The sequence below is a fragment of the Salvia miltiorrhiza genome, chromosome 8 (assembly GCF_028751815.1).
Source record: "Salvia miltiorrhiza cultivar Shanhuang (shh) chromosome 8, IMPLAD_Smil_shh, whole genome shotgun sequence".
Classification (NCBI taxonomy): Eukaryota; Viridiplantae; Streptophyta; class Magnoliopsida; order Lamiales; family Lamiaceae; genus Salvia; species Salvia miltiorrhiza.
The window spans coordinates 57319033-57343143 of record NC_080394.1 but is presented as its reverse complement, the minus strand read 5'-3'; the positions used below and the strand labels follow the sequence as shown (position 1 = coordinate 57343143).

At 37.5% G+C, this 24111-nt stretch overlaps 5 protein-coding genes across 6 annotated transcripts; all 5 read left to right on the top strand.

Annotated features, from left to right (window-relative positions):
• The first annotated feature begins 3018 nt into the window (after window positions 1-3018).
• Window positions 3019-5041, top strand: LOC130999467 (putative disease resistance protein At1g50180). Its single transcript, XM_057924996.1, has 2 exons — window positions 3019-4196; window positions 4381-5041. The coding sequence occupies exons 1-2, from the start codon at window positions 3146-3148 to the stop codon at window positions 4641-4643; spliced, it is 1314 nt and encodes a 437-aa protein (XP_057780979.1). The 5' UTR covers window positions 3019-3145; the 3' UTR covers window positions 4644-5041.
• Window positions 5042-7724: 2683 nt separating this feature from the next.
• LOC130998809 (putative disease resistance protein At1g50180) lies at window positions 7725-8420 on the top strand. Its single transcript, XM_057924216.1, has one exon. The coding sequence runs from the start codon at window positions 7725-7727 to the stop codon at window positions 8418-8420; it is 696 nt and encodes a 231-aa protein (XP_057780199.1).
• A 4716-nt stretch (window positions 8421-13136) lies between these two features.
• On the top strand, window positions 13137-14382 carry LOC130998808 (putative disease resistance protein At1g50180). The gene is made up of 3 exons (XM_057924214.1): window positions 13137-13206; window positions 13904-14164; window positions 14321-14382. The coding sequence occupies exons 1-3, from the start codon at window positions 13137-13139 to the stop codon at window positions 14380-14382; spliced, it is 393 nt and encodes a 130-aa protein (XP_057780197.1).
• Window positions 14383-14563: 181 nt separating this feature from the next.
• Window positions 14564-16022, top strand: LOC130998807 (probable disease resistance protein At1g58602). Its single transcript, XM_057924213.1, has 2 exons — window positions 14564-15944; window positions 16009-16022. The coding sequence occupies exons 1-2, from the start codon at window positions 14564-14566 to the stop codon at window positions 16020-16022; spliced, it is 1395 nt and encodes a 464-aa protein (XP_057780196.1).
• A 2795-nt stretch (window positions 16023-18817) lies between these two features.
• On the top strand, window positions 18818-23683 carry LOC130999466 (probable disease resistance protein At1g58602). 2 transcript variants are annotated; one of them, XM_057924995.1, is made up of 3 exons: window positions 18818-20156; window positions 20316-22077; window positions 23447-23683. In XM_057924995.1, exons 1-2 carry the CDS (start codon window positions 19112-19114, stop codon window positions 22046-22048), a joined length of 2778 nt encoding a protein of 925 aa, XP_057780978.1. In that variant the 5' UTR covers window positions 18818-19111; the 3' UTR covers window positions 22049-22077; window positions 23447-23683. The 2 variants fall into 2 exon arrangements, with proteins under 2 accessions (XP_057780978.1, XP_057780976.1); XM_057924993.1 differs by lacking the exon at window positions 23447-23683 and having other exon boundaries at window positions 18819-20156; window positions 20316-22381.
• The last annotated feature ends 428 nt before the right edge of the window (window positions 23684-24111 follow it).

Genomic DNA, 24111 nt, shown 5'->3' with positions numbered 1-24111 from the left:
TAATAGATATAATAGCGGAACATGATGACACACATGCAAGGAAATGTGCTTGTGTTTACATTAGTGAGAGCACATTTCCTAGCACAGCTTTTTTTTGTTCTTCTCAAGTCTATAAATAGACTCGTATTGTGAACTTGAAAGCTTTTTTTTTTTTTGGGCGAAAGAACTTGAAAGCTTCATTAAAGATGAAAATGATTATTTGCCTATTTATGATTGTAGAAATATCAGTAATAGAAAATGGGCTTTTAAAAAGTAAATGGATTCGGCCCACTCTTACAGAATGGACCCATACCTCAATTAAGGGTGATTCTATTCATAGCCCCCGATTTACTCAGTGTAGCCTCCATATAAAATAATAATAAATAATAAATAATACTGAATTTACTATCATACCCTATAGTTCATAGCTCCCAAATCTGCCCCTTTGCAAGTCTGCAGAATTAATCGCCGTTGGATTCCGATTCCGATTTCGGCATGGCGGGAGTATCCGGTTTCTGCTTCCCTTATCTAATGCAAGTCTGCAGCATTAACTACCGTTAGATTCCGATTCCGGCATGGCGGGAGTATCTGTTTCAAATGCCCCTGCTTCCAGCGCTGTCTTCCTCTCTCTCCTACAGTTCCAGCCGTTTTCCTGCGCCGTAGCTTAGGATTATGTGCCGCTTCTCCAATTTTCCTGTATGGTTTCTACTACTCGCTTAACAGAATTTCGCGTTTGTTTTGTGAATGATTAGGTTTTGCTTATAATTGGTAATCCCCTCCGAAATTTGGTTGCTAAGTCTCAATCTTTTTGATGTTGTTTGTTTATTTGTATTTTGATTTGGTATATTATGAGAAGAATTTTGGCATCGAGTGCCTTGTGGTTAGTGGCGAACAGTTAAAGTGAAGCACATTCAAGTGGTAATATCAAGAATAAAACTGCATTGTGATTGTGATGCATTTGTTTTGGGTGATTGTTCGGAGTTCCTCCATTGCAGATTTGGGGGCTATAGACTAAATTTTTAAATTTGGGGGTGACGAGTTACAGGGTATAATAGTATATTTATATTTATTTTTATTATTATTATTTTAGATGGAGGCTAAACTGAGTAAAACGGGGGCTATAAATAGAATCACCCCTCAATTAAAAGATCCAACAAATTTAAATTTGGCTCACCAATTAGCAGGCCCAATCATATTATAAAATCCAGATCAAAAGCCCAATGTCAATAAGTCTTATGCAAATTTAATACATTTGAATAAAGGGTTGGTCTCCTGTGCGACGGTCGCACAGGAGTGCGACGGGTTGACCCGGCCCAAACCCGCCCTCCTGACCCGAAAACCCGACCCGCGTGGATTTGACCCATACTCCTAATTATTACATTTGTGTATAACAATTGTTACTTTTAATAAGCATGACATATACATTTGTTCGCACAAATGTATACTTATATAAATATAGGTATTTTCCTTCATTTAATATACAGTATTATATTTTCTAAACCCTAATAGGTGAAAACTAAACCCTAAGCGTGAACACTAAACCCTAATAGGTGAAAACTAAACCCTAAGCGTGCACACTAAACCCTAATAGGTGAAATATACATTTGTGCGCACAAATGTATACTTATATTAATATAAATATTTACCTTCATTCAATATAAAACATTACACATATCAATATACATTTATATGAACAAATGTATATATTATGTTTATTAAAAGTAACAATTGTTATACACAAATGTAATAATTAGGAGTATGGGTCAAACCCACGCGGGTCGGGTTTTCGGGTCAGGAGGGCGGGTTTGGGCCGGGTCAACCCGTCGCACTCCTGTGCGACCGTCGCACAGGAGAATTGGCGTTGAATAAAATCACATAAAGAGCATTACTTCAATGTCAATCATAAAATCAATTAAAACTAATTATTCTCAAAACTCTTTTGTTAAAGCCTTTGTTAGGATTTAAACATTTTTTTTTCTCTCTTGGCTGCGAATCGATTAAATTTTAGGATTACCTTCTCTACTCACTAAACACTCATATAACATTTTTTAAAACCCACGCCATCAAGAATGCCGTATATTTTCGTGGGACGGAGGACGGAGTATTTATTTGAAGACAAACTTTTTCTTAAAATATGACACTTATTGGTGTATTTTTGTGGGATGAAGGAAGTATTTATTACTACAAAATTATTCATTCAAACGGTATAGAAAATAAAAGGTAAAGTAATCCTGATTAAATTGAGAAATTAAAAGAAAATAAAAATAAAATCCCTAACCCGTTTATAGAAATTCGAGATCGGAGAGTGTTTTGTGGGGATGAAGGACGAGCTCAAGCAGCTTCTTCATCTCCTAGCCGGCTAGCTCTAGACATTTCTCAAAACACGACATAATTAATTTGCCAAATGTGACAGAAAACTAGAAGCTGGAAACCCACTTCTACGAAGATATAATCATTACTAAGTCGATGTAGGACAAATAATGTGACTTTAATTAACAATTATCTTCAACTACTCTTGAATCATATTAGGAGAACAAATATCAAGTTTTTGTTGTTTGGTTATTTCACTTTATAGATTAAAGTTATTTATCTATAAAAATATCGAAATTTCATTATGCAAGATAATTATGCGCTATCTATAATTGACAATAAAAATATCGATATTTCATTTCTTAAGGAGTCCATTTTTTTGTTTTCACCCAAAGCCTTCAAAATATAAGGACCGATCCCAACAAAGAGGTTTACGTTAGACCACAAACATAAAAATGCACATATATTGAACATTAAGTAGTACATAGTACTCCTCGTCGACGTAAAATATGGTCTCTTACAATTTTGACTCATCCATAATAAGTGTATTGTTTACATTTTGGTTGATATATATATTTTTAATCTCATTCCCACTCAATATTAAAAAAAAAAAAAAAAAAATCTCATCTTTCAAACCACTGCAAATCAATTTTGTTGAGTCATCTTTCCACTTTATACACGTTTTCTGTAGCAACCAGCTCTAGACTAACGACCACATGCTTCTTATCCTTATTCCTCTTTTAACTTTACTAATTTACTTCACTCTCTCAAGTCTCAAGTCACAACACTAGCAAATCAAGAGTCTTCCACCAATCAATTAGGCCAAAGAGATCTGAGCTTCCCTCAAATTGTTGCAATGGCAGAAGCAGTGGTGTCGACAGCTCTAGAAACCTTGCGCGATTTGTTGGTGGACGAAGCAAGGTTTTTATATGGTGTGGGCGATGAAGTGAATGAGCTCGAGAGACAGCTCAAAGAGATGAAGTGTTTCCTCAAAGATGCAGATAGAAGACGACATGAAAGCGATACCATTTTGAATTGGATCTCGGAGATCAAAGATCTTGTGTTCAGAGCCGAAGCTGCCATTGAAAGACATGCAGCTTATCAAGTGTCTTCAAGGAGAAGACGAGGCCTCAGACAGCTCATACGCAGATATTCTTGTATTTTGCAAGAATGCAACTCGCTCCACCAACTAGCCTCCGAGATTTCACAAATCAAATCCCGTCTTGGAAGAATCACCGAGGACCTGCGATCCTTTGGAATAAAGAACATCATCGACGGCGGGGAGAGCTCAGCTGCCGGCGACAACAAGAGGAAAACATTTTCCGAATTCGAGATTGGAGATTGTTTTGTAGGGATGGAGGATGAGCTTAAGCAACTTGTTCATCTCCTAGTGGAAGACAAAAAGCATCGAGTTATTTCAGTGTGGGGAATGGGGGGATCAGGCAAGACCACCATTGCCAAAAAGCTCTACAACGAGACCAACACCAGCTTTGATCTTTCTGCATGGGTTTGCATTAGTCAGCAATGTCTGAGTTTTCAATCTGTTTGGAAGGATGTTCTCAAGCAGCTGGAGCCACAAACAAGGAAAGGTGTGAGCGATGATGGGCCACAAATAAGAGAGGACGTTGTTGCAAATCTGAGCGAGTGGGAGTTGAAGGAGCGGCTATGTAAGATACAAAGAGAGAAGCGATGCCTCATTGTTGTGGACGATCTTTGGAAAGTTTCTGATTGGAATGGGTTGAAGAATCCCTTCATTGTTCATGGTTTGCAAAGCAAAATCTTGATCACCATGCGTGAACAGGAAATTGCAGAGATTGGATGCCCAGTAAAAGTTGGGCTTCTAAAAGAGGAAGATGCTTTGGAACTACTCAAGATGAAAGCCTTTCCAGATGCCAACATTCCTGCAGGTTACTTCATATATTCTAGTTGACTTTTGGCTACTTCACAAATTAATCATATACCCATCTTTTTAATTGTTGCATTGCTTCTTCTTCACTCAAGCCAAATGTTGTGCTGTGCCAGCGTATAAAATTTATTCATTTTCACTATTCAATGATCGGCATTAATTCGTTATTTTATATTTGAATGCAGAGTTTGCATTGGAAAAAAGAACTGAGAAAATTGCCAAAGAAATGGTGCAGAAATGTGGGTATTTGCCATTGGCAATTTCTTTGCTCGGTGGAGTCTTGAGAATGAAAAATTCGATGATGGAGTGGGAGTTAGTAAATGAGGATATCAAAGAAGCCATATATAGAGATGAAAGTGAGATTGATGGAGTGCTAAATTTAAGCTATGAAAGTCTACCCTATTATTTGAAGCCTTGCTTTCTCTATATACGAAGATATAGGTGTTGAGAATCTATACAGGATGTGGATAGCACAAGGCATGATTTCATATGAGAATATTCGAGGCAAGGACAAAACTTTGACGGAAATCGCGGAGCTCTACTTGGGTGAGTTGGCCTCCAGGTCCATCGTCCAACTTCAAATTAATCCCTTCGATGGTGTCACACCTGGGGAAAAATATTGGTGGTGCAAACTTCATGATGTAGTAAGAGAACTATGTTTGAAATTGGGGAAAAGGGAGGATTTTGGTGTACTGAGTTTGGAGTATCAAAGTGGGAAACTTAGTACCTTACTGCGGCAAGCTTCCTTTCATATGAAAATACGACATTTGGCTATCCACTTCAGAACAAGAGAAGTCGAAGTGGAACCTGACAAGCTTGGAGTAGATACTAGCAAACATTTAAGGTCTCTTCAAATGTTCAATCGCAGTAGTAGTTTCCCCCGCCAAGCATCGTTGATTTTCATAAATTCAAATTGCTCAAGGATCTAGTTATGGTGGGATTTGCATTTGCAGGAAGAAAGTTACCGAAAGGAATCACAAATCTTGTTCACCTTAGATGTTTGCGTTTAAAAAAATGTGAATTTGATAAGCTACCAACGTCCATAAGAAATTTGGTATACTTGGATACCCTTGATTTAAATCATTCAAGGAATGTTGAAGTTCCAAATGTTTTTAAGGAGATGCCACGTTTAAAGCACTTGCTTCTTCCGAGGTATGATGAGGAAAATATTAAAAGTAATCGATTAACGTTGAACGAGGAAGTGATTGAGTTGGAGAGTCTGATGGGGTTGGATAGTAGAGTGTATGAATTAAAATGTCTGAACAAAATGAAGTATCTGCGAAGATTCTCAACAAGTATACACGACCACAAAAGCTTGTCAGCCATGATCGATGGCATTGCTATCATGGACGAGTTAGTGTATTCTAAGGTTGAAATCGAAAAGGGTTGCGAGTTAGGAACAAATGAGGGAGTGTTGAACAAGGCATTCACATGTCCCAATCTTTATATCTTGTCGATTGGAGTTAAGTTAGGGAAGGCGCTGGCAGAGTGCGAGCGTGATTTTATCAGCTCTATACTTATTAGTTTGATCCTGTTAGAATGTGAGCTTGAGGATGATCCAATGGGAATACTGGGGAAGCTTCCTTGCTTAGCAGCTTTGTCTTTAGAGAGGAAATCATTTGTGGGGGAGGAGATGACGTGTCCATCAAACAGTTTTCCTTGCCTCAAGAGGCTTTGGCTAGACGAGTTACCAAAGTTGAGGGAGTGGAGAGTGGAGGCAGAAGCCATGCACCTTCTCACTCATTTAGAGATATGTGTGTGTCCTAATCTGGAGATGCTTCCAGATGGATTGAGTGGCATTTCTACTCTTCAGGAACTGCATATCTATGGAATGCCGGAATTGGGGAAGAGGGTATCGGCATCGGGAGAGGATTTCCACAAAGTCACCCATGTCCCTTCAATTATCATCCTTGACGATGACTAGTCTAGTCCTTTTCTGTGCAATATTAAGTGTTTTGCTTTAATCACTTATATTTGGTACTCCCTCCGTCCGCCAAAAGTAGACCATTTTTACTATATTGGGCGTCCGCAAAGAGTAGACCACTTTCCTTTTATGTAAATGGTCCCACCACCCACTTTAATCTTTTATCCTTTCAAATACTGTTTATTTACAAAAAAACCCACCTCAAATTCAATCTCAACCACACATCTAATAAAGTAGTGGGACCCTTTCTCCACTACATCAAAATCATCACCAATTTTATTAAATCCCGTGCCCAACCAAAGTAGTCTACTTTTGGCGGACGGAGGGAGTAATAAATATGTATATATATATACTTGAAGCCTGACAACGGAGTGGTGCCTATATTTTAATAATTCCTTGTATTATTAATTAATCTGTTTGATTTTCATGATTCTGCACAATTAATATTGCTTACTTCCATACGTAGTTGTTTTAATTTGGTGAGATTCCACCCCTGGCCTGAGTCTTTGTTTGTAATTTCTGGAGATTTAAGTTTTATTTTTAACATCTTTTAAGCTCATATAGTCAGCCAGGTAAGGTATCTCGTTTCTTGCATTTTCAATTTTAGTTTTTAGCACAGATTTAATCGTTCTAATTATTACCAAACTGCAAAACATTCGTTCGAATTTGGTTTTCAAAAAATTGCAATGTTTTGGATGGTAAACCACATATATAACTACTTCATTTCACAAATGAAAAGTATTTGTGTTTCTTTTTATTAATTTGTTGTTTCTTAATTTATTTAATTCTTTTATACTACTAGTGTAAGAACGTGCTATGTACGTTGAATACGTGTGATTTTATACTATATAAATAAAATACATAGACATTACTCCATCCGTCAACAAAAAATAGCCAATTTTCGTCATTTTGGGGCGTCCACAAAAATTAGTCTATTTTCATTTTTGGAAACTTTCTCTCACATGGGGGACTCTTATCTCCATTCACAATAAATTTAATTATCTTATTAATATACCTTTTTAGTGGGATCTTTTCTCCACTTACAATAAAACTCAACCATTTTCATTAAAACCCGTGCCGCAATTTTTAACTATAGTCAATTGGAATAATCAATTCAGAAAGTTATTATTTTTAACTATAAATTTTAATTAGATTAATTGTAAACATCATAATTTACTAAAATGTAAAAAATGAAAGAATAATTAAATAGTGGGACACAAAAAAATCGGAATAAAGGATCCCAAGGGCAAAAAATTGGTCATTCATAAATAATAAAATATTTTTAAATCATTGATAATATAAAGCACTACATTAAATATATCTATATTGCTAGTTGGAGAAGGGTAGTTGTAGCCACCATCTCTACAATTACGACGACATGCTCCTTATCCTTTTTCCTTCACACTCACCACTAGCAAATCAGCAGTGTTCCACCAATCAATTAGGCCAAAGAAATCTGAGCGTGAATTCCCTCAAATTGTTGCAATGGCAGAAGCAGTGGTGTCGATGGCTCTAGAAACCTTGCGAGATTTGTTGTTGGAAGAAGCAAGATTTTTATCTGGTGTGGCTGACTAAGTGAAGAAGCTCGAGATCCAGCTCAAAGAGATGAAGTGTCTTCTCAAAGATGCCGACAGACGACGACATGAAAATGAAACCATTTTCAATTGGATCTCAGAGATCAAAGATCTTGTGTACAGAGCCGAAGCTGCCATTGAAAGACACGCAGCTTATCAAGTGTGTTCAAGGAGAAGACGAGGCCGAGGCCTCACACAGCTCATCCGCAGATGTAGTTGTAGTTTGGAAGAATGCTACTCGATCCACAAACTAGGCTCCGAGATTTCACCAATCAAATCCCGACTTGAAAGGATAAACAAGGAAATGTTAGAAAGTGGCATAAAGAAGAGCATCATCGACAATACAGATGAAGGGGAAAGCTCGTCCGCCAATAACAGGGCAAGGAAGACCTTCCCTGAATTCGTGATCGGAGACTGTTTTGTGGGGATGAAGGACGAGCTCAAGCAGCTTCTTCATCTCCTAGTGGAAGACGAAAAACATCGAATAATTTCAGTGTGGGGAATGGGGGGATCAGGCAAGACCACCATTGCCAAAAAGCTCTACAACGAGAACAACACCAGCTTTGATCTTTCCGCATGGGTTTGCATTAGTCAGCAATGTCAGAGTTTTCAATCAGTTTGGAATGATGTTCTCATGCAGCTACAACATCAAAACTCAAAGGATGGGCCAAAAATAAGGGAGGATGTTACAAGTTTGAGCGAGTGTGTTGTGGAATTGCTTGAATGATCAACGCAGCAAGAACAGAAAAGAAATGAACACAAATAAGATTTACGTGGTTCGGATTTTTCAATCCTACATCCACGGAGAAGAAACGATCCACTCTATTTCACTATGAACACTCAAGAACTTTACAATTACAATTGAGAACTCTCAACACTAGAAGAAGTGTATAGCCTACAAATCTATCAAGATTGCTATGTATCCTCACTCTCAACTAGTTTACAGTAATGGAAAATCTTAAGCTACAACTCAACAACTAATCTAGGTATTTAAACAATAGAAATAGCAGTTGAGAAGATTTGAGCTGCGCGCCGACTTCTGGAATGAAGGAACAGATCCGTTGGATCTGTTGTAACTAACCTAAAACTAAACTCCCTTAACTCTTGCATATTTGCTAACTGATCCCTCAGCTATAGACTAACCACCCTTGCATATTCTACCAGTCAGAGGAATCAGAGTCAGAGCAGCGAAATGCATCACCAGAGAAATCAGGTCCAGAGGAATCAAGTCCAGAGCCGCGAAAAGCATCGTCAGAGAAATCAGAGTCAGAGCAGCGAAATCACCATTCCGCTGGCGACCCATTTCTCTGGCGAGGTCAGAGAAAACGTATAGACTAATTGTATGTAGATACTTTACTCACAATTCTCCACCTTATCTAATACAATTAGAATACACCGAGCTACCTGCATGAATTAGACAAACAACTTGCTCTCCTTAAGAGAGCTCATACCAATCAAAGAACAACACTTTTGGAACTTAACAGTTGGTAAAGATTTGGTAAGCATATCTGAAGCATTATCATCAGTTGACACTTTCTCTATCACAACTTCACCTTTTTCAACTAAATCCCTAACAAAATGAAATCTAACATCTATATGTTTAGACCTCTCATGAAAAGATTGATGTTTAACAAGATGAATTGCACTTTGATTATCACAAAGGATAGAGACTACCTGTTGATTAATACCTAACTCAGATAGCATACCTCTTAGCCATATACCTTCTTTCACTGATCTGTGACAGCCATGAATTCGGCCTCTGTAGTGGAAAGAGCTACAACAGATTGTAATGTAGATTTCCAGCTCACTGCTATTCCATAAAGTGTAAATACATATCCAGATTGGGACTTCCTTGTATCTATACTTCCCGCATAATCAGAATCAGTAAAGCCAACTAGAGCTTGATTTATATTAGTGGCTCCACCTTGAAACATAATTCCTTTATTAACAGTTGCTTTCAAGTATCTTAATACTCCTTTTAATGCAAGCCAATGTGGTTTTCCAGGATTTGCCATAAATCTACTTACAAGACTAACAGCATGAGCCAAATCAGGCCGAGTACAAAGCATAGAATACATGATGCTTCCTACCACATTTGCATAAGGAATAACACTCATGTCTTTAAGCTCTTCACTAGTAACAGGACATTGACTACTAGACAGCTTAACATGTTGAGCTATAGGAACCTGAGCAACTTTTGCTTCATTCATATTGAATTTTAACAATACTTTCTTCAAGTAATCAGATTGAATAAGCATAAGTTTCATATTTTTCCTATCTCTCTTGATATCCATACCAAGAATTCTTCTAGCAGTCCCTAGATCTTTCATATCAAATTCAGCACTCAATGATTGCTTTAATTTATCAATTTAAGTACTAGAACTACTAGCAATAAGCATATCATCAACATACAAGAGTAAGTAAACAACCACAGACTTAGCAACTTCTTTCAAGTATACACATCTATCATGCAATGTTCTCTTGAAACCTATACTTATCATGAATTCATCAAACCTTTTATTCCACTGTCTTGGACTTTGCTTCAGTCCATACAAAGACTTTTTCAAGAGACATACCTGACCTTCACAGCCAGCTACTTCAAATCCCTCTGGTTGATTCATGTATATAGTTTCCTCTAACTCACCATTTAAAAAAGCTGTTTTAACATCCATCTGTTGCAATTCTAAATCTAGGTGTGCAGTTAGAGCAAGTATAAGTCTAATAGAACAGTGTTTAACAACAGGAGAAAAGATTTAATTAAAATCTATACCTTCTTGCTGAGAGAAACCTCTAGCAACTAACCTGGCTTTATACCTGATTACCTCGATGCCTTTGTGAACCTCCACCTTCTTCTTGTATAACCATCTACATGTTACACATTTCTGGTTCTTAGGTCTGTCCACCAGGATCCAAGTCTTATTTTTCAATAAAGACTCTATTTCCTCCTCCATAGCTTTGATTCATTGCTTGCTTTCAGAGCACTGAATTGCTTCTTTATAGGACTTAGGCTCTCTGTAATTTACCTCTTCAGCTACTGAGAAAGCAAAGCTAACTTGATCTGCTTCAGAGTATCTGGCTGGAGGTCTGGTAATTCTCCTAGCTCTGTCACGAGCTAGATGATAATCACTGAGATCCTCAGTTTTATCCTTTTGTTGATCATCTTCCTCCTGTTTTATACCTGTCACTTCTGATACTCTAGACATTTCATCATTAATAGGTGTGTTATCACTAGTTTTATCAGTGTTTACTTCAACTCCTTTACTAGTATACTCAGTAGTAGATTGCTCTTTTAGAGGCATTATGTTTTCTTTAAACACTACATCTCTACTGACTAGAAGTTTTCCCTTTCCAGATTCTATGCACCAGAGCCTATACCCTTTAACCCCTGTTGGATATCCCACCATAACACATTTCAATGCTCGGGGTTCCAACTTATCCTGCCTAACATGCATATATGCTAAGCATCCAAATTTCCTCAAGTTTGAGTAATCAGCAGCCCTACCAGTCCACAGTTCTTCAGGAGTTTTAAACTCAATAGCACTAGAAGGGCATCTATTTATAAGATAAGCAGCAATGGTGACTGCTTCTCCCCAAAATTTAGGTGGTAAACCTGAGCTAGAGAGCATACACCGAACTCTCAAGGAGAGTTCTATTCATTCTCTCTACAACCCCATTCTGTTGGGGATTTCCAGGTACTGATTTATGTCTTTTAATTCCCCTATCTTTACAATATTCTTGAAATTTTTCAGAGGTGAATTCTAAGCCATTATCAGTCCTTAAACATTTCAACTTACATCCATTTTCATTCTCAACAGCAGTACACCACTCAACAAATTTATCAAAGGCATCATACTTATGTTTTAAAATGTAAACCCAGACTTTCCTAGAGAAATCATCTATTAGAGACATGAAATATACTCCTCCACCTATAGTGGTGGTTTTGGATGGACCCCACAGATCACAATGAACATATTGAAGTGGTGCAGATGAGACATGTTTGCCAACAGGATATGGAAGTTTCTTGCTTTTACTTAATTCACATGCATCACAAGTGTTAAGTTTTTCCTCAGCAGATAAACTCAGTATACCCTGTTTCTTTAGTTCAATTATTCCTTTTTCACTAACATGCCCAAGTCTCCCATGCCACAATTCAATATCACAAGTAGAGGCAATTTCAGACTCACCAACAATAGTTTCAGCAACTAAATGATACAAAGTCTGTTTTCTGGTTCCTTTCAACACAACTTTATCTTCTTTTAAGACATATATATCATTAACACATGATTTAAACTCATAGCCTTTCATTTGTAGAGATCCAAGGGATATCAAATTCCTTTTTAGACTAGGAATATATCTAACTTCAGTTAGGAGCCTTACAGAATTATCATGTAGCTTTAACTTGATTGCACCAATGCCTTTGACAGGGCAGACTTGGTTGTTTCCCAAAACTACAGATCCCAGGTCCTTCATCTGCAAATCAACAAACCAATTCAAGTTAGGACACATATGGAAAGAACACCCTGAATCTAATATCCAATTATTCTCAGTTTTAGAAGATGTGATGTTTAAAGCTTCAGCTTCTTGGAGATTTTCAGCAAGGTCTGCAGTGTCTGAAGAGCCTTTTTGAGCTTGTTTTCTTTTCCAGCTGTAGCAGTCTTTCTTGATATGCCCTGGCTTCTTGCAGTAGTGTCATTTCTTGTTTTCCTTCTCATCATCCTCCTTCTTTCCTGATCCTTCCTTCTTGTCTTTGAAAGGTTTCTTGAATTTTCCTTTGTTGGACTTTGCTTTGACATTGAGGCTTTCACTTGCGGTTTCTTGCCTGCCATCAGATGCCTTTTGCAACTCTCTAGATTTTAAGGCATTCATGACTTCATCTAGGGAGATAGCAGTCTCCCTCCCATACAGCATGGCATCCCTCATGTTGTCATAGGATTTGGGCAGGGCACTAAGGAGCTGGATTGCCTTGTCTTCGTCTTCTAGCTTTACATCTATATCAGCTAAATCATCAACGGCTTTATTGAATTCATCCAGTTGATCAGATAGATTCTTCTCCTCTGTAACTTTAAAGGAATACAGCCTCTTCTTCAAGAAGAGCCGATTTGCCAGAGACTTAGTCATGTAGAGGCTCTCCAGTTTAGCCCATATTGCAGCTGCAGTGTCTTCTTTTGACACCTCTCTCAGCACTTTATCTCCCAGATGCCGGATGATAGTGCTATGAGCCTTCTTTTGCATTTCAGCGAACTTCACCTTCCCATCTCCTTCTTTAGGTGCCTTCTCTGTGGTAAGAACATCATCAAGGCCCTGTTGAATGAGAACGGCCCTCATCTTCATTCTCCACAGGGAGAAATCATTCTTCCCTGTGAATTTCTCGGTGTCGAATTTAGCAATCGACATTTGGTAGATCTCCAGTCTTGAGATTCAGCACGTCATAGTAGTGAAAAGAATGGCGATTCCTCCACCGATCAAGAACTCCTCCGATTCAGATTTCCTCCGATTCAAATCTCAAACAGTTGGTGTGCGTCGATCTTCCGTTTTCCACAGACGGCGCCACTTGTTGTGGAATTGCTTGAATGATCAACGCAGCAAGAACAGAAAAGAAATGAACACAAACAAGATTTACGTGGTTCGGATTTTTCAATCCTACATCCACGGAGAAGAAACGATCCACTCTATTTCACTATGAACACTCAAGAACTTTACAATTACAATTGAGAACTCTCAACACTAGAAGAAGTGTATAGCCTACAAATCTATCAAGATTGCTATGTATCCTCACTCTCAACTAGTTTACAGTAATGGAAAATCTTAAGCTACAACTCAACAACTAATCTAGGTATTTAAACAATAGAAATAGCAGTTGAGAAGATTTGAGCTGCGCGCCGACTTCTGGAATGAAGGAACAGATCTGTTGGATCTGTTGTAACTAACCTAAAACTAAACTCCCTTAACTCTTGCATGTTTGCTAACTGATCCCTCAGCTATAGACTAACCACCCTTGCATATTCTACCAGTCAGAGGAATCAGAGTCAGAGCAGCGAAATGCATCACCAGAGAAATCAGGTCCAGAGGAATCAAGTCCAGAGCCGCGAAAAGCATCGTCAGAGAAATCAGAGTCAGAGCAGCGAAATCACCATTCCGCTGGCGACCCATTTCTCTGGCGAGGTCAGAGAAAACGTATAGACTAATTGTATGTAGATACTTTACTCACAGAGTGGGAGTTGAAGGAGCGACTATGCAAGATACAAAGAGAGAAGCGATGCCTCATGGTTTTTGACGATCTTTGGGAAACTTCTCATTGGGATGGCTTCAAGCATCCCTTCATTGTCCAAGATTTGCAGAGCAAAATCTTGATCACCATGCGCGAACGGGAAGTCGCGGAGATTGGATGCCCCGTGAAACTTGGGTTTTTAAAAGAGGAAGATGCTTTGGAACTACTCAAGAAGAAAGCATTTGCCCACGCCAACATTCCAGGTTAGTTGAATTTGACTTCTAGTCTACAAATAATATTCTAGATTTACCTGTTGGTTAGTTTCTATTCTTGCATCATCGATTCCAAATCAGATGAGAGGATCTGATTAAGTTATAAAGTTACTATACAATTAAACGTCGTTTGTTTTTTCAATGCAGAGTTTGCATTGGAAGATAATTTTAAGAAAATTGGGAAAGAAATGGTGCAAAAATGTGGGTAACTGCCGTTGGCAATTTCTTTACTCCCGTGGGGTCTTGAGAATGAAAAATTCGATGAAGGAGTGGGAGTTAGTAAATGAGGATATCAAAGAATTCATATATAGAGGTGAAAGTGAGATTGATGGAGTGCTAAATTTAAGCTATGAAAGTCTACCCTATTATTTGAAGTCTTGCTTTCTGTATATGGGTATATTTCAAGAGGATGAAGATATATATGTTGGCGATCTGTATCCGATGTGGATAGCACAAGGCATGATTTCATATGAGAATATTGGAGACAAGGACAAAACCTTATATGAAATCGCGGAGCTCTACTTGGGTGAGTTGGCCTCCAGGTTCATCGTCCAAGTCGAAATTTACGATGGTGTCACACCTGGAAGAAAATATGAGATATGCAAACTTCATGATGTAGTAAGAGAACTATGTTTGAAATTGGGGAGAAGTGAGGATTTTGGTGCGCAGAGTTTGGAGTTTCAAAGTGGGAAAGCTTCCTCGCATAGGAAAATACGGCATTTGGCTATACATTTCAGGAAAGAACTTCAAGTGGAATCTGACGAGCTTACACTCACTTGGGGAGAAGATAGTAGTGAACATTTAAGGTCTCTTCAAATGTTCAGTCACATAAATTCGGGTGTTGTTGAGTTTCCCCCGCAAGGTATTGTTGATTTTCAGAAATTCAAATTGCTGAGAGATCTAGTTATGGTGGGATTCAAATTTGAAGGAAGAAAGTTATCGAAAGGAATCGCTAGTCTTGTTCACCTCAGACGTTTGTATTTAAAAAGATGTGATTTTGATAAGCTACCATCGTCCATAAGGAATTTGGTATACATGGATACCCTTGATTTAACTTATTCGATGAATATTGAAGTCCCAAATGTTTTTAAGGAGATGCTACGTTTAAAACACTTGTTTCTTCCCGATTATGATGAGGAAGAAATTGGAAATTATCGATTGACATTGGACGTGGGAGTGATTGAGTTGGAGACCCTGTGGAATTTGGATAGTAGAGTGCATGATTTAAAATGTATGAACAGAATGAAAAATCTGGGAAGTTTCAGAACAAAAATACACGACAATGAAAGCTTGTCAGCCAACATCGACGCCATTGCTCTCATGGAAAAGTTACTGTCTTGTTTGGTTGTAATCAAAGAGGGTTGCGAGTTAGGAACAAATGAGGGAGTGTTAACGCTGAAGAAGGTAATCACATGTCCCAATCTTCATTCCTTGTCGATTAAAGTTAAGTTAGGGAAGGCGCTGGCAGAGTGTGGGAGTGACTTCATGATGAGCTCAAGACTTACGTCTTTGTGGTTGTATGATTGTGAGATTGAGGATGATCCAATGGGGATACTGGGGAACCTTCCTTGCTTGATATATTTGTATTTATGGACGAAATCATTTGTGGGGGAGGAGATGACGTGTTCATCAAACAATTTTCCTAGTCTCAAGAAGCTCTCTCTATGTCAATTACCAAAGTTGAGGGAGTGGAGAGTGGAGGCAGGAGCCATGCCCCTTCTCTCTGAATTACAGATAGATGAGTGTTCCAGTCTGAAGATGCTTCCAGATGGTTTGAGTGGCATTTATACTCTTCGGAAACTGGAGATTACTGGAATGCCGGAAATGGGGAAGAGGGTATCGGCATTAGGAGAGGGAGAGGATTTCCACAAAGTCACCCATGTCCCTTCAGTTATCATCCATGACGATTACTAGTCTAGTCTCCACCCGGGTAATGCTTGCACCAATCTCATTCTCAATTCCCAATTATGTTGCTTCAATTGTAGTTTTTCTCTAAAAGATAGGTATCTCGATAAGGTTTTAACTATAAAGCTCGACACATTCTAAACTTGTATTGTCTTGGTTTTGGTTGCAGGGTACTTTTCTCCCCCCCTTCGAGCTACAGTCTTGTTGTTCCATGTCCCAAGTGTTTCTCTTTAATTATTTGCATTCTTTTCTCTGCAACCTTGTTTCGCTTTAATCATTTTCTTTCAAATAAATGTGTATATTTCTTTTGTACATGGGCGTGGTGGCCATATATATTCCATTCCCTATTAATTTTACTAATTTACTAATTTAATAATATTTATTATAAAATAAATAAATATTATTCTCTCCGTCCGCCAAAAGTATTCCACAATTACTATATTTGGCGTCCGCAAAAAGTATTCCACTTTCCTTTTTAAGTCATGGTCCCACCATCCACCTTTATATTTTATCTTTACAAACACTCTTTATTTACAAAAAACACACCCCAAATTCAATCTCAACCACACATCTCATAAAGTGGTGGGACCCTTTCTCCACTACATCAACATCATCTCCAATTTTATTAAACTCCGTGCCCAGCCAAAGTGGAATACTTTTGGCGGACGGAGGGAGTATACTGTACTAAGTTCAGAATAATAACGACATATTTGAGCACCGAAATCAGATTTAAGGTCCAAAGATTAACGAAAATGCCCCAAATATACCTCAGTAAACATATATTTTAAAAATGAACTATACTGAATAAAATAGGTTCTACAAATAGAATTATTCATACTTTCATTTATTAGCCCAATTGCAAAGATGAGTCCAGCCCAATTTCTTTCTCTCTCTTCCACTCCCTATAAAATGGACCCCTTTCTTAATTAAGAGATCCAACAAACATAAATTCGGCCCAAAACATACCAGGCTCAACAACAGTACTTCAATTTCATGTTACAAAATCAAACTCAAAAGCGCAATCTTATGTAATCCATTTGAAAAAAAACACGTAATATGTTGATTTCAAGAAATTAAATATAGTCGAGGAAAATAATCTCATTAACCATCACCCTTAAATTTCCCACATATTTACACGTATTGTCACTAATGGACTCACATAAACCTTAACTATCTCAACTTTCTTATAAATTGTGGAGGCCCTTCTCCACAAATCAAATACACAATATGTTATTTAAAACCCCTTCCAATTAATGACGATGATGACTAAATGTTAAATAAACTTATATTTGAAGCATTAGTACTTTTTTTTTCCTTGCAGAATATTTTTATTCGTGCAACTGATACAACGACTATCTCAATCGTTTGGACGATGAAGGCACTAATAAAAGCACCCAATGTGATGAAAAAAGTACAAGCAGAAATCAGAAATTTGATAGGTGAAAAGGGTAAATTAGATGAAGGTGATATGCCCAAACTTCCCTATTTGAAAGTAGTGATTAAGGAGACATTGAGGTTGTACCCTTCAGCTCCACTGCTTGTACCAAGACAAACAATAGATCCGAAGTATTGGAAAAATCCAGACGAGTTCATGCCTGAGAGGTTCTTGAATAGCAATATTCATGATATCACGAGGCATGACTTTGTGTTCATTATTTGTTTAGTTTGAAGCCTTTGTGTTCATCAAAATTATCAAATAAATTGATATTACGGTACTTCTTTCAAGGTATTTTAATGTCGTTTTACATTAATGATGAATTCAGGACTTACAATGATGTATTCGTGTGAATTAAGATACTCGTTTGTCTTTGACTTTTATTACGACATCTCTTATTATATTTATGGATAATTGATAGTATATGATAATCTTATGAGTTTAAGATTTAGAGTTTTGATAAGGAATCTTTTTTCTACTAGAGATTTCTTTACATTGTTTTAATTAATGAGGTTTGCCCCCGATTCTTTAATTTATTTGTAATTTCTACACGAGATTTTAAACTTTATTTCTTTTCTTGAATTGTCACTTTTGTTGCTTTGCTGTTTAGAATTCTCGCCCATCCCTTGGAAGATGATTTTGCTTGCTACTGTCTACGCAGTAAGGGCATACCGGTTGTTTATCGGATATTTTCGGTGTAAAACGACGAACCACATATGTTCAATTATATAAAAGTTAACTATCCAAAAAAACACCATTTCTTGGTCAAGATTCAATCCTCATATTACGATATCTCACTATTATCTTCTTTAAGGAACCGAACACCATGCATCTAAGTCTGCTCATAAATAATTCTTATTGTATCTGCCATCTCTAAATAAGCTAAAAAACCAAAAAGCAAAAACATACCTCAGCATAGTTATCTAGAGTTCGTTACTGTTGATATGTGCTCAATATTTGGCTTAGAAAATGACATGAATAATATTAATTTGTTTACATGTCATAGCTAGCTCTAGACATTTCTTAAAACGTAATGTCATAACTTAGCAAAAGGTGACAGGAAACTACCATCTTATGATGTTTAGTTCATATCATAGGCTAAATTATTTGTATTAATAACATTAATCAACTCTTATTGGCTTAAAGCGCCTTAATTACTCACAACAATTCATTATGCCAGCTAATGATGAATCACCTTATCATTTTTTATACCATATTATTGAGTTTTGGTGGTTGAGAAATGGTATGAAGAGTTGCTGTCGTGACATCAAATAAGTATTTTTATTGCCTATTCTTTATTGAATGAAGAAGAAAACAAGGTAGAATCCAAAACAAGTGGAATTAATTAAGATAATGTGCTTTCTCATAAGCTAAACTACTTTCACACTTTTCCCCACCAACGAAAGTCAAACCTCTCCCTTTTTCCTCACACAACTCTCCAAGAACTAATTTCTCTGTTCCAAAATCAAAATTCTTTGCAATCTCCATTGAAGAATTTGTATTCACAACAACGAGTTCCTTATCCTTATTCCTCTCTATATACTCACACCAATACTAAATCAGTTTGACCAAAGAAATTCGAGTTTGGAATTGTTGCGATGGCAGAAGCTGTTGTGTCGACTGCTCTGGAAACCTTGCACGATTTGTTGGTGGAAGAAGCAAGGTTTTTATATGGTGTGGGCGACCAAGTGAGGGAGCTCGAGATCCAGCTCAAAGAGATGAAGTGTCTTCTCAAAGATGCCGACAGAAGACGACATGAAAATGAAACCATTTTCAATTGGATCTCAGAGATCAAAGATCTTGTGTACAGAGCAGAAGCTGCCATTGAAAGACACGCAGCTCATCAAGTGACTTCAAGGAGAAGACGAGGCCTCAGACAGCTCCTCCGCAGATGTAGTTGTAGTTTGGAAGAATACAAGTCGATCCGCCAATTAGGCTCGGAGATTTCACCGATCAAATCCCGACTTGAAAGGATAAACAAGGAAATGTTAGAAAGTGGCATAAAGAAGAGCATCATCAACAATACAGATGAAGGGGAAAGCTCGTCCGCCAACAACAGGGCAAGGAAGAGTTTCCCCGACTTCGAGATCGGAGACTGTTTTGTGGGGATGAAGGACGAGCTCACGCAGCTTCTTCATCTCCTAGTGGAAGACGAAAAGCATCGAGTAATTTCAGTGTGGGGAATGGGGGGATCAGGCAAGACCACCATTGCCAAAAAGCTCTACAACGAGAACAGCACCAGCTTTGATCTTTCCGCATGGGTTTGCATTAGTCAGCAATGTCAGAGCTTTCAATCAGTTTGGAATGATGTTCTCATGCAGCTACAGCATCAAAACACGAAGGATGGGCCAAAAATAAGGGAGGATGTTACAAGTTTGAGCGAGTGGGAGTTGAAGGAGCGACTATGCAAGATACAAAGAGAGAAGCGATGTCTCATTGTTTTTGACGATCTTTGGAAAATTTCTGATTGGGATGGCTTTAAGCATCCCTTCCTTGTCCAAGATTTGCAGAGCAAAATCTTGATCACCACGCGCGAACGTGAAGTTGCAGAGATTGGATGCCCTGTGAAACTTGGGTTTCTAAAAGAGGAAGATGCTTTGGAACTACTCAAGAAGAAAGCATTTCTTCACACCAACATTCCAGGTTAGTAGGATTTGACTTCTAGTCTACAAATAATATTCTAGATTATTTACCTGTTGGTTAGTTTCTATTCTTGCATCATCGATTCCAAATCAGATGAGAGGATCTGATTAAGTTATAAAGTTACTATACAATTAAATATCATTTGAATTTTCAATGCAGAGTTTGCATTGGAAGATAATTTTGAGAAAATTGGGAAAGAAATGGTGCAAAAATGTGGGTATTTGCCGTTGGCAATTTCTTTACTCAGTGGGGTCTTGAGAAAGAAAAATTCGATGATGGAGTGGGACTTAGTCAAAGAAATCATATATAGAGATGAAAAGGAGATTGATGGAGTGCTAAATTTAAGTTATGAAAGTTTACCATATTATTTGAAGCCTTGCTTTCTCTATATGGGTATATTTCAAGAGGACGAAACCATAGATCCTAAGGATCTATTTAGGATGTGGATAGCACAAGGGATGATTTCATATGAGAATATTGGAGACAAGGACAAAACTTTGGTTGAAATCGCGAAGCTCTACTTGCGTGAGTTGACCTCCAGATCCATCGTCCAAGTTGAAATTGACGATGCTGTCACACATGGAATAATATATAGGAGCTGCCAACTTCATGATGTAGTAAGAGAACTATGTTTGAAATTGGGGAGAAGTGAGGATTTTGGTGTGCAGTGTTTGGAGTATCAAAGTGGGAAACTACGGCAAGCTTCCTCGCATAGGAAAATACGACATTGGATTATACATTTCAGGAAAGAAGTTCAAGTGGAACATGACGAGCTTACAGTCACTTGGGGAGAAGATAGTAGCGAACATTTAAGGTCTCTTCGAATGTTCAATCACAATAATTCGGGTGTTGTTGAGTTTCTTCCGCAAAGTATCATTGCTTTTCAAAAATTCAAATTGCTGAGAGATCTTATTATGGTGGGATTCAAATTTACCGGAAGAAAGTTACCGAAAGGAATCACTAATCTTGTTCACCTTAGACGTTTGTATTTAAAAAGATGTGAATTTGATAAGCTACCATCGTCCATAACGAATTTGGTATACATGGATACCCTTGATTTAACTGATTCAATAAATGTTGAAGTTCCAAATGTTTTTAAGGAGATGGTACGTTTAAAGCACTTGTTTCTTCCGGAGTATGAGGAGGAAAATATTGGTAGTTATCGATTAACATTGGACGAGGGAGTGGTTGAGTTGGAGACCCTATGGCTGTTCGATAGTAGAGTGCATGAATTAAAATGTATGAACAGAATGAAGAATCTGCGACGTTTTTCAGCAAGCATACACGACAATGAAAGCTTGTCAGGTATCATGAACGCCATTGCTACCAACTGGAACAAGTTAGTGTATTGTAGGGTTGAAATCAAAGAGGGTTGCGAGTTAGGAACAAATGAGGGAGTGTTGAACAAGGCATTCACATGTCCCAATCTTCATTCCTTGTGGATTGTAGTTAAGTTAGGCAAGACGCTGGCAGAGTGCGGGCGTGACTTCATCAGCTCTAAACTAAGGAATTTGTTGCTGTCAGAATGTGAGATTGAGGATGATCCAATGGGGATACTGGGGAAGCTTCCTTGCTTGAGAGATTTGTATTTATTGAGGAAATCATTTGTGGGGGAGAAGATGACGTGTCCATCAAACAGTTTTCCTCTCCTCAAGAGGCTTCATCTATTGCAATTACCGAACCTGAGAGAGTGGAGAGTGGAGGCAGGAGCCATGCCCATTCTCTCTGAGTTACGGATAGATGAGTGTTCTAGTCTGAAGATGCTTCCAGAGGGATTGAGTGGCATTTCTACTCTTCGGGAACTGCATATCTATGGAGAATTGGGAAAGAGGGTATCAGCATCAGGAGAGGATTTCCACAAAGTCTGCCATGTCCCTTCAATTATCATCTGAAACTACAAACCAGTCTAGTCTCCACCCGGGTAATGCTTGCACCAATCTCATCCTCAATTCCCAATTTTTAACTAGTTTTTCTTTAAAAGATAGGTATCTCGATAAGGTTTTAATTATGTTGTTTCATGTCTCAAGTGTTTCTCTTTAATTATTCGCATTCTTTTCTCTCCTTCCTTATTTCTCTTTTATCTCTTTTTTTTAAAAAATAAATGTGTATATTTCTTTTGTACGTGGCTCCAAGCCTGACATGGCCATATTCCATTCCTCGTAAGATTCTGGACAATTTATTCTAGACTTGGTTAGTTCCATATGGAGTTATTTTGGTAAGATTCAGTCCATGAGCCTTTTGTTTATAATTTCTGCAGATTTAAGCTTTGTTTATGTTCTTGAATTGTGATTTTTGCTGCTTGAAAACTGGTTTGCTTAATATGAATATACTATAATAATGGTAGTGTGTGGTTTGAATTAATGGATTTAAAATCACGATCGGTGCATGTATACTTGAATTGTGATTTTTGTTGCTCGATTCGTTTAGAATCCAATAAATTGAAAACTGGGTTGCTTAATATGAATATACTATACTAATGTTAATATGCAAAATTAGAATTTAGTTAAAGTTCATCTGCATAAAATTGAAATGTATCTACTTAAATAAGTGAAGTATGTATCGAGAATCCACGGCAGGGGATGGTTATAATACGGCAAATCGAATTTTATAAATTCAAATTTTTTTCAGATTAGAAAAAAACAAGGGAAATGATCAGCTGAGTCTCTTTCTTGAGACTCAATTTTCCATGTCTACAAATTAAGAGTTTCTCAAGACTGACAATAAAAATTTAGATAAAATTCTTGATAATGCCAATTCAGCAAACCTTCACCATTATCATCAGCTAGCGCTCAAAATAATAATGACATATTTTTTTGAAAAATACCCTGAGCTTTCGTTTTTCATTTAAAAATCTAACTTTTAACAATTTTCAAAATATGTTTTGTTGTATAAAATTCGATGACAAAATAATTCATTTTCTTCATTATTTTCAAAATAGTTAACCAAAACAGGCAGGTCGGTTGTTCGGCGATTGGCCATGTTAGTAATTTGCATAAAAACATTTGTCTATTTCATATACACTATACTAAAAGTATCTACTTGGTAGCTAATATTCGTGTCATAAAAATTAGTGACATGTAATCCTGTTATTAATTTTTGTTACACGCATAATAGTTATTAATCCTCATGTCACTAATGAGAACTTTTATTTGAGTTCGAGGGTTTTTTAGGACAGTAACTTAATTAGATTGATTTGGAAATTAGGACAATAACTTTCGGACTTCTAAAAATAGGACACTAATTTTTTTAAGAGTAAAATAAGACACTAATTAATAAGTGTTGATCCGCAGGACATTTTTCATGCCAATTATCGGCCGAGAAATGTCCTATTTTTACGATTGAACAAGGCATTCACATGTCCCAATCTTCGTGAATTGTCGATTTATGTTAAGTTAGGGAAGGCGCTAGCAGAGTGTGAGCGTGAGTTCATAAGCTCAAAACTTACGAAATTGTTTATGTCGAAATGTGAGATTGAGGATGATCCAATGGGGACACTGGGTAAGCTTCCTTGCTTGAAAAGTTTGTCTTTATCATCCTTCACTAATCACTAGTCTAGTCTCCACCCGGGTAATGCTTGCACCAATCCAATTCTCAATTTGCAATTCTTCAATAAAGCTCGATAAGGTTTTAATAAAGCTATACCCATTCTAAAGCTTGTATCGTCTTTCTCTTGGTTGCAGGGTACTGTTCTCCCCCCTTCGATCTATAGTCTTGTTTCGTTTCTCTTTAATTATTTGCACTCTTTTCTCTCCAACTTTGTTTCGCTTTAATCACTTATTTTGAAATAAATGTGTATATACTTCTTTTGTACGTGGCAAGCTCCAAGCCTGGTATATTTCATTCTTTGTTTTATCATTCAGAAACTAGAGATCTATGGAATGTCGGAATTGGGGAAGAGGGTATTGCCATCAGGATAGGATTCCCAGAAAGTCACCCATGTCCCTTCAGTTATCAT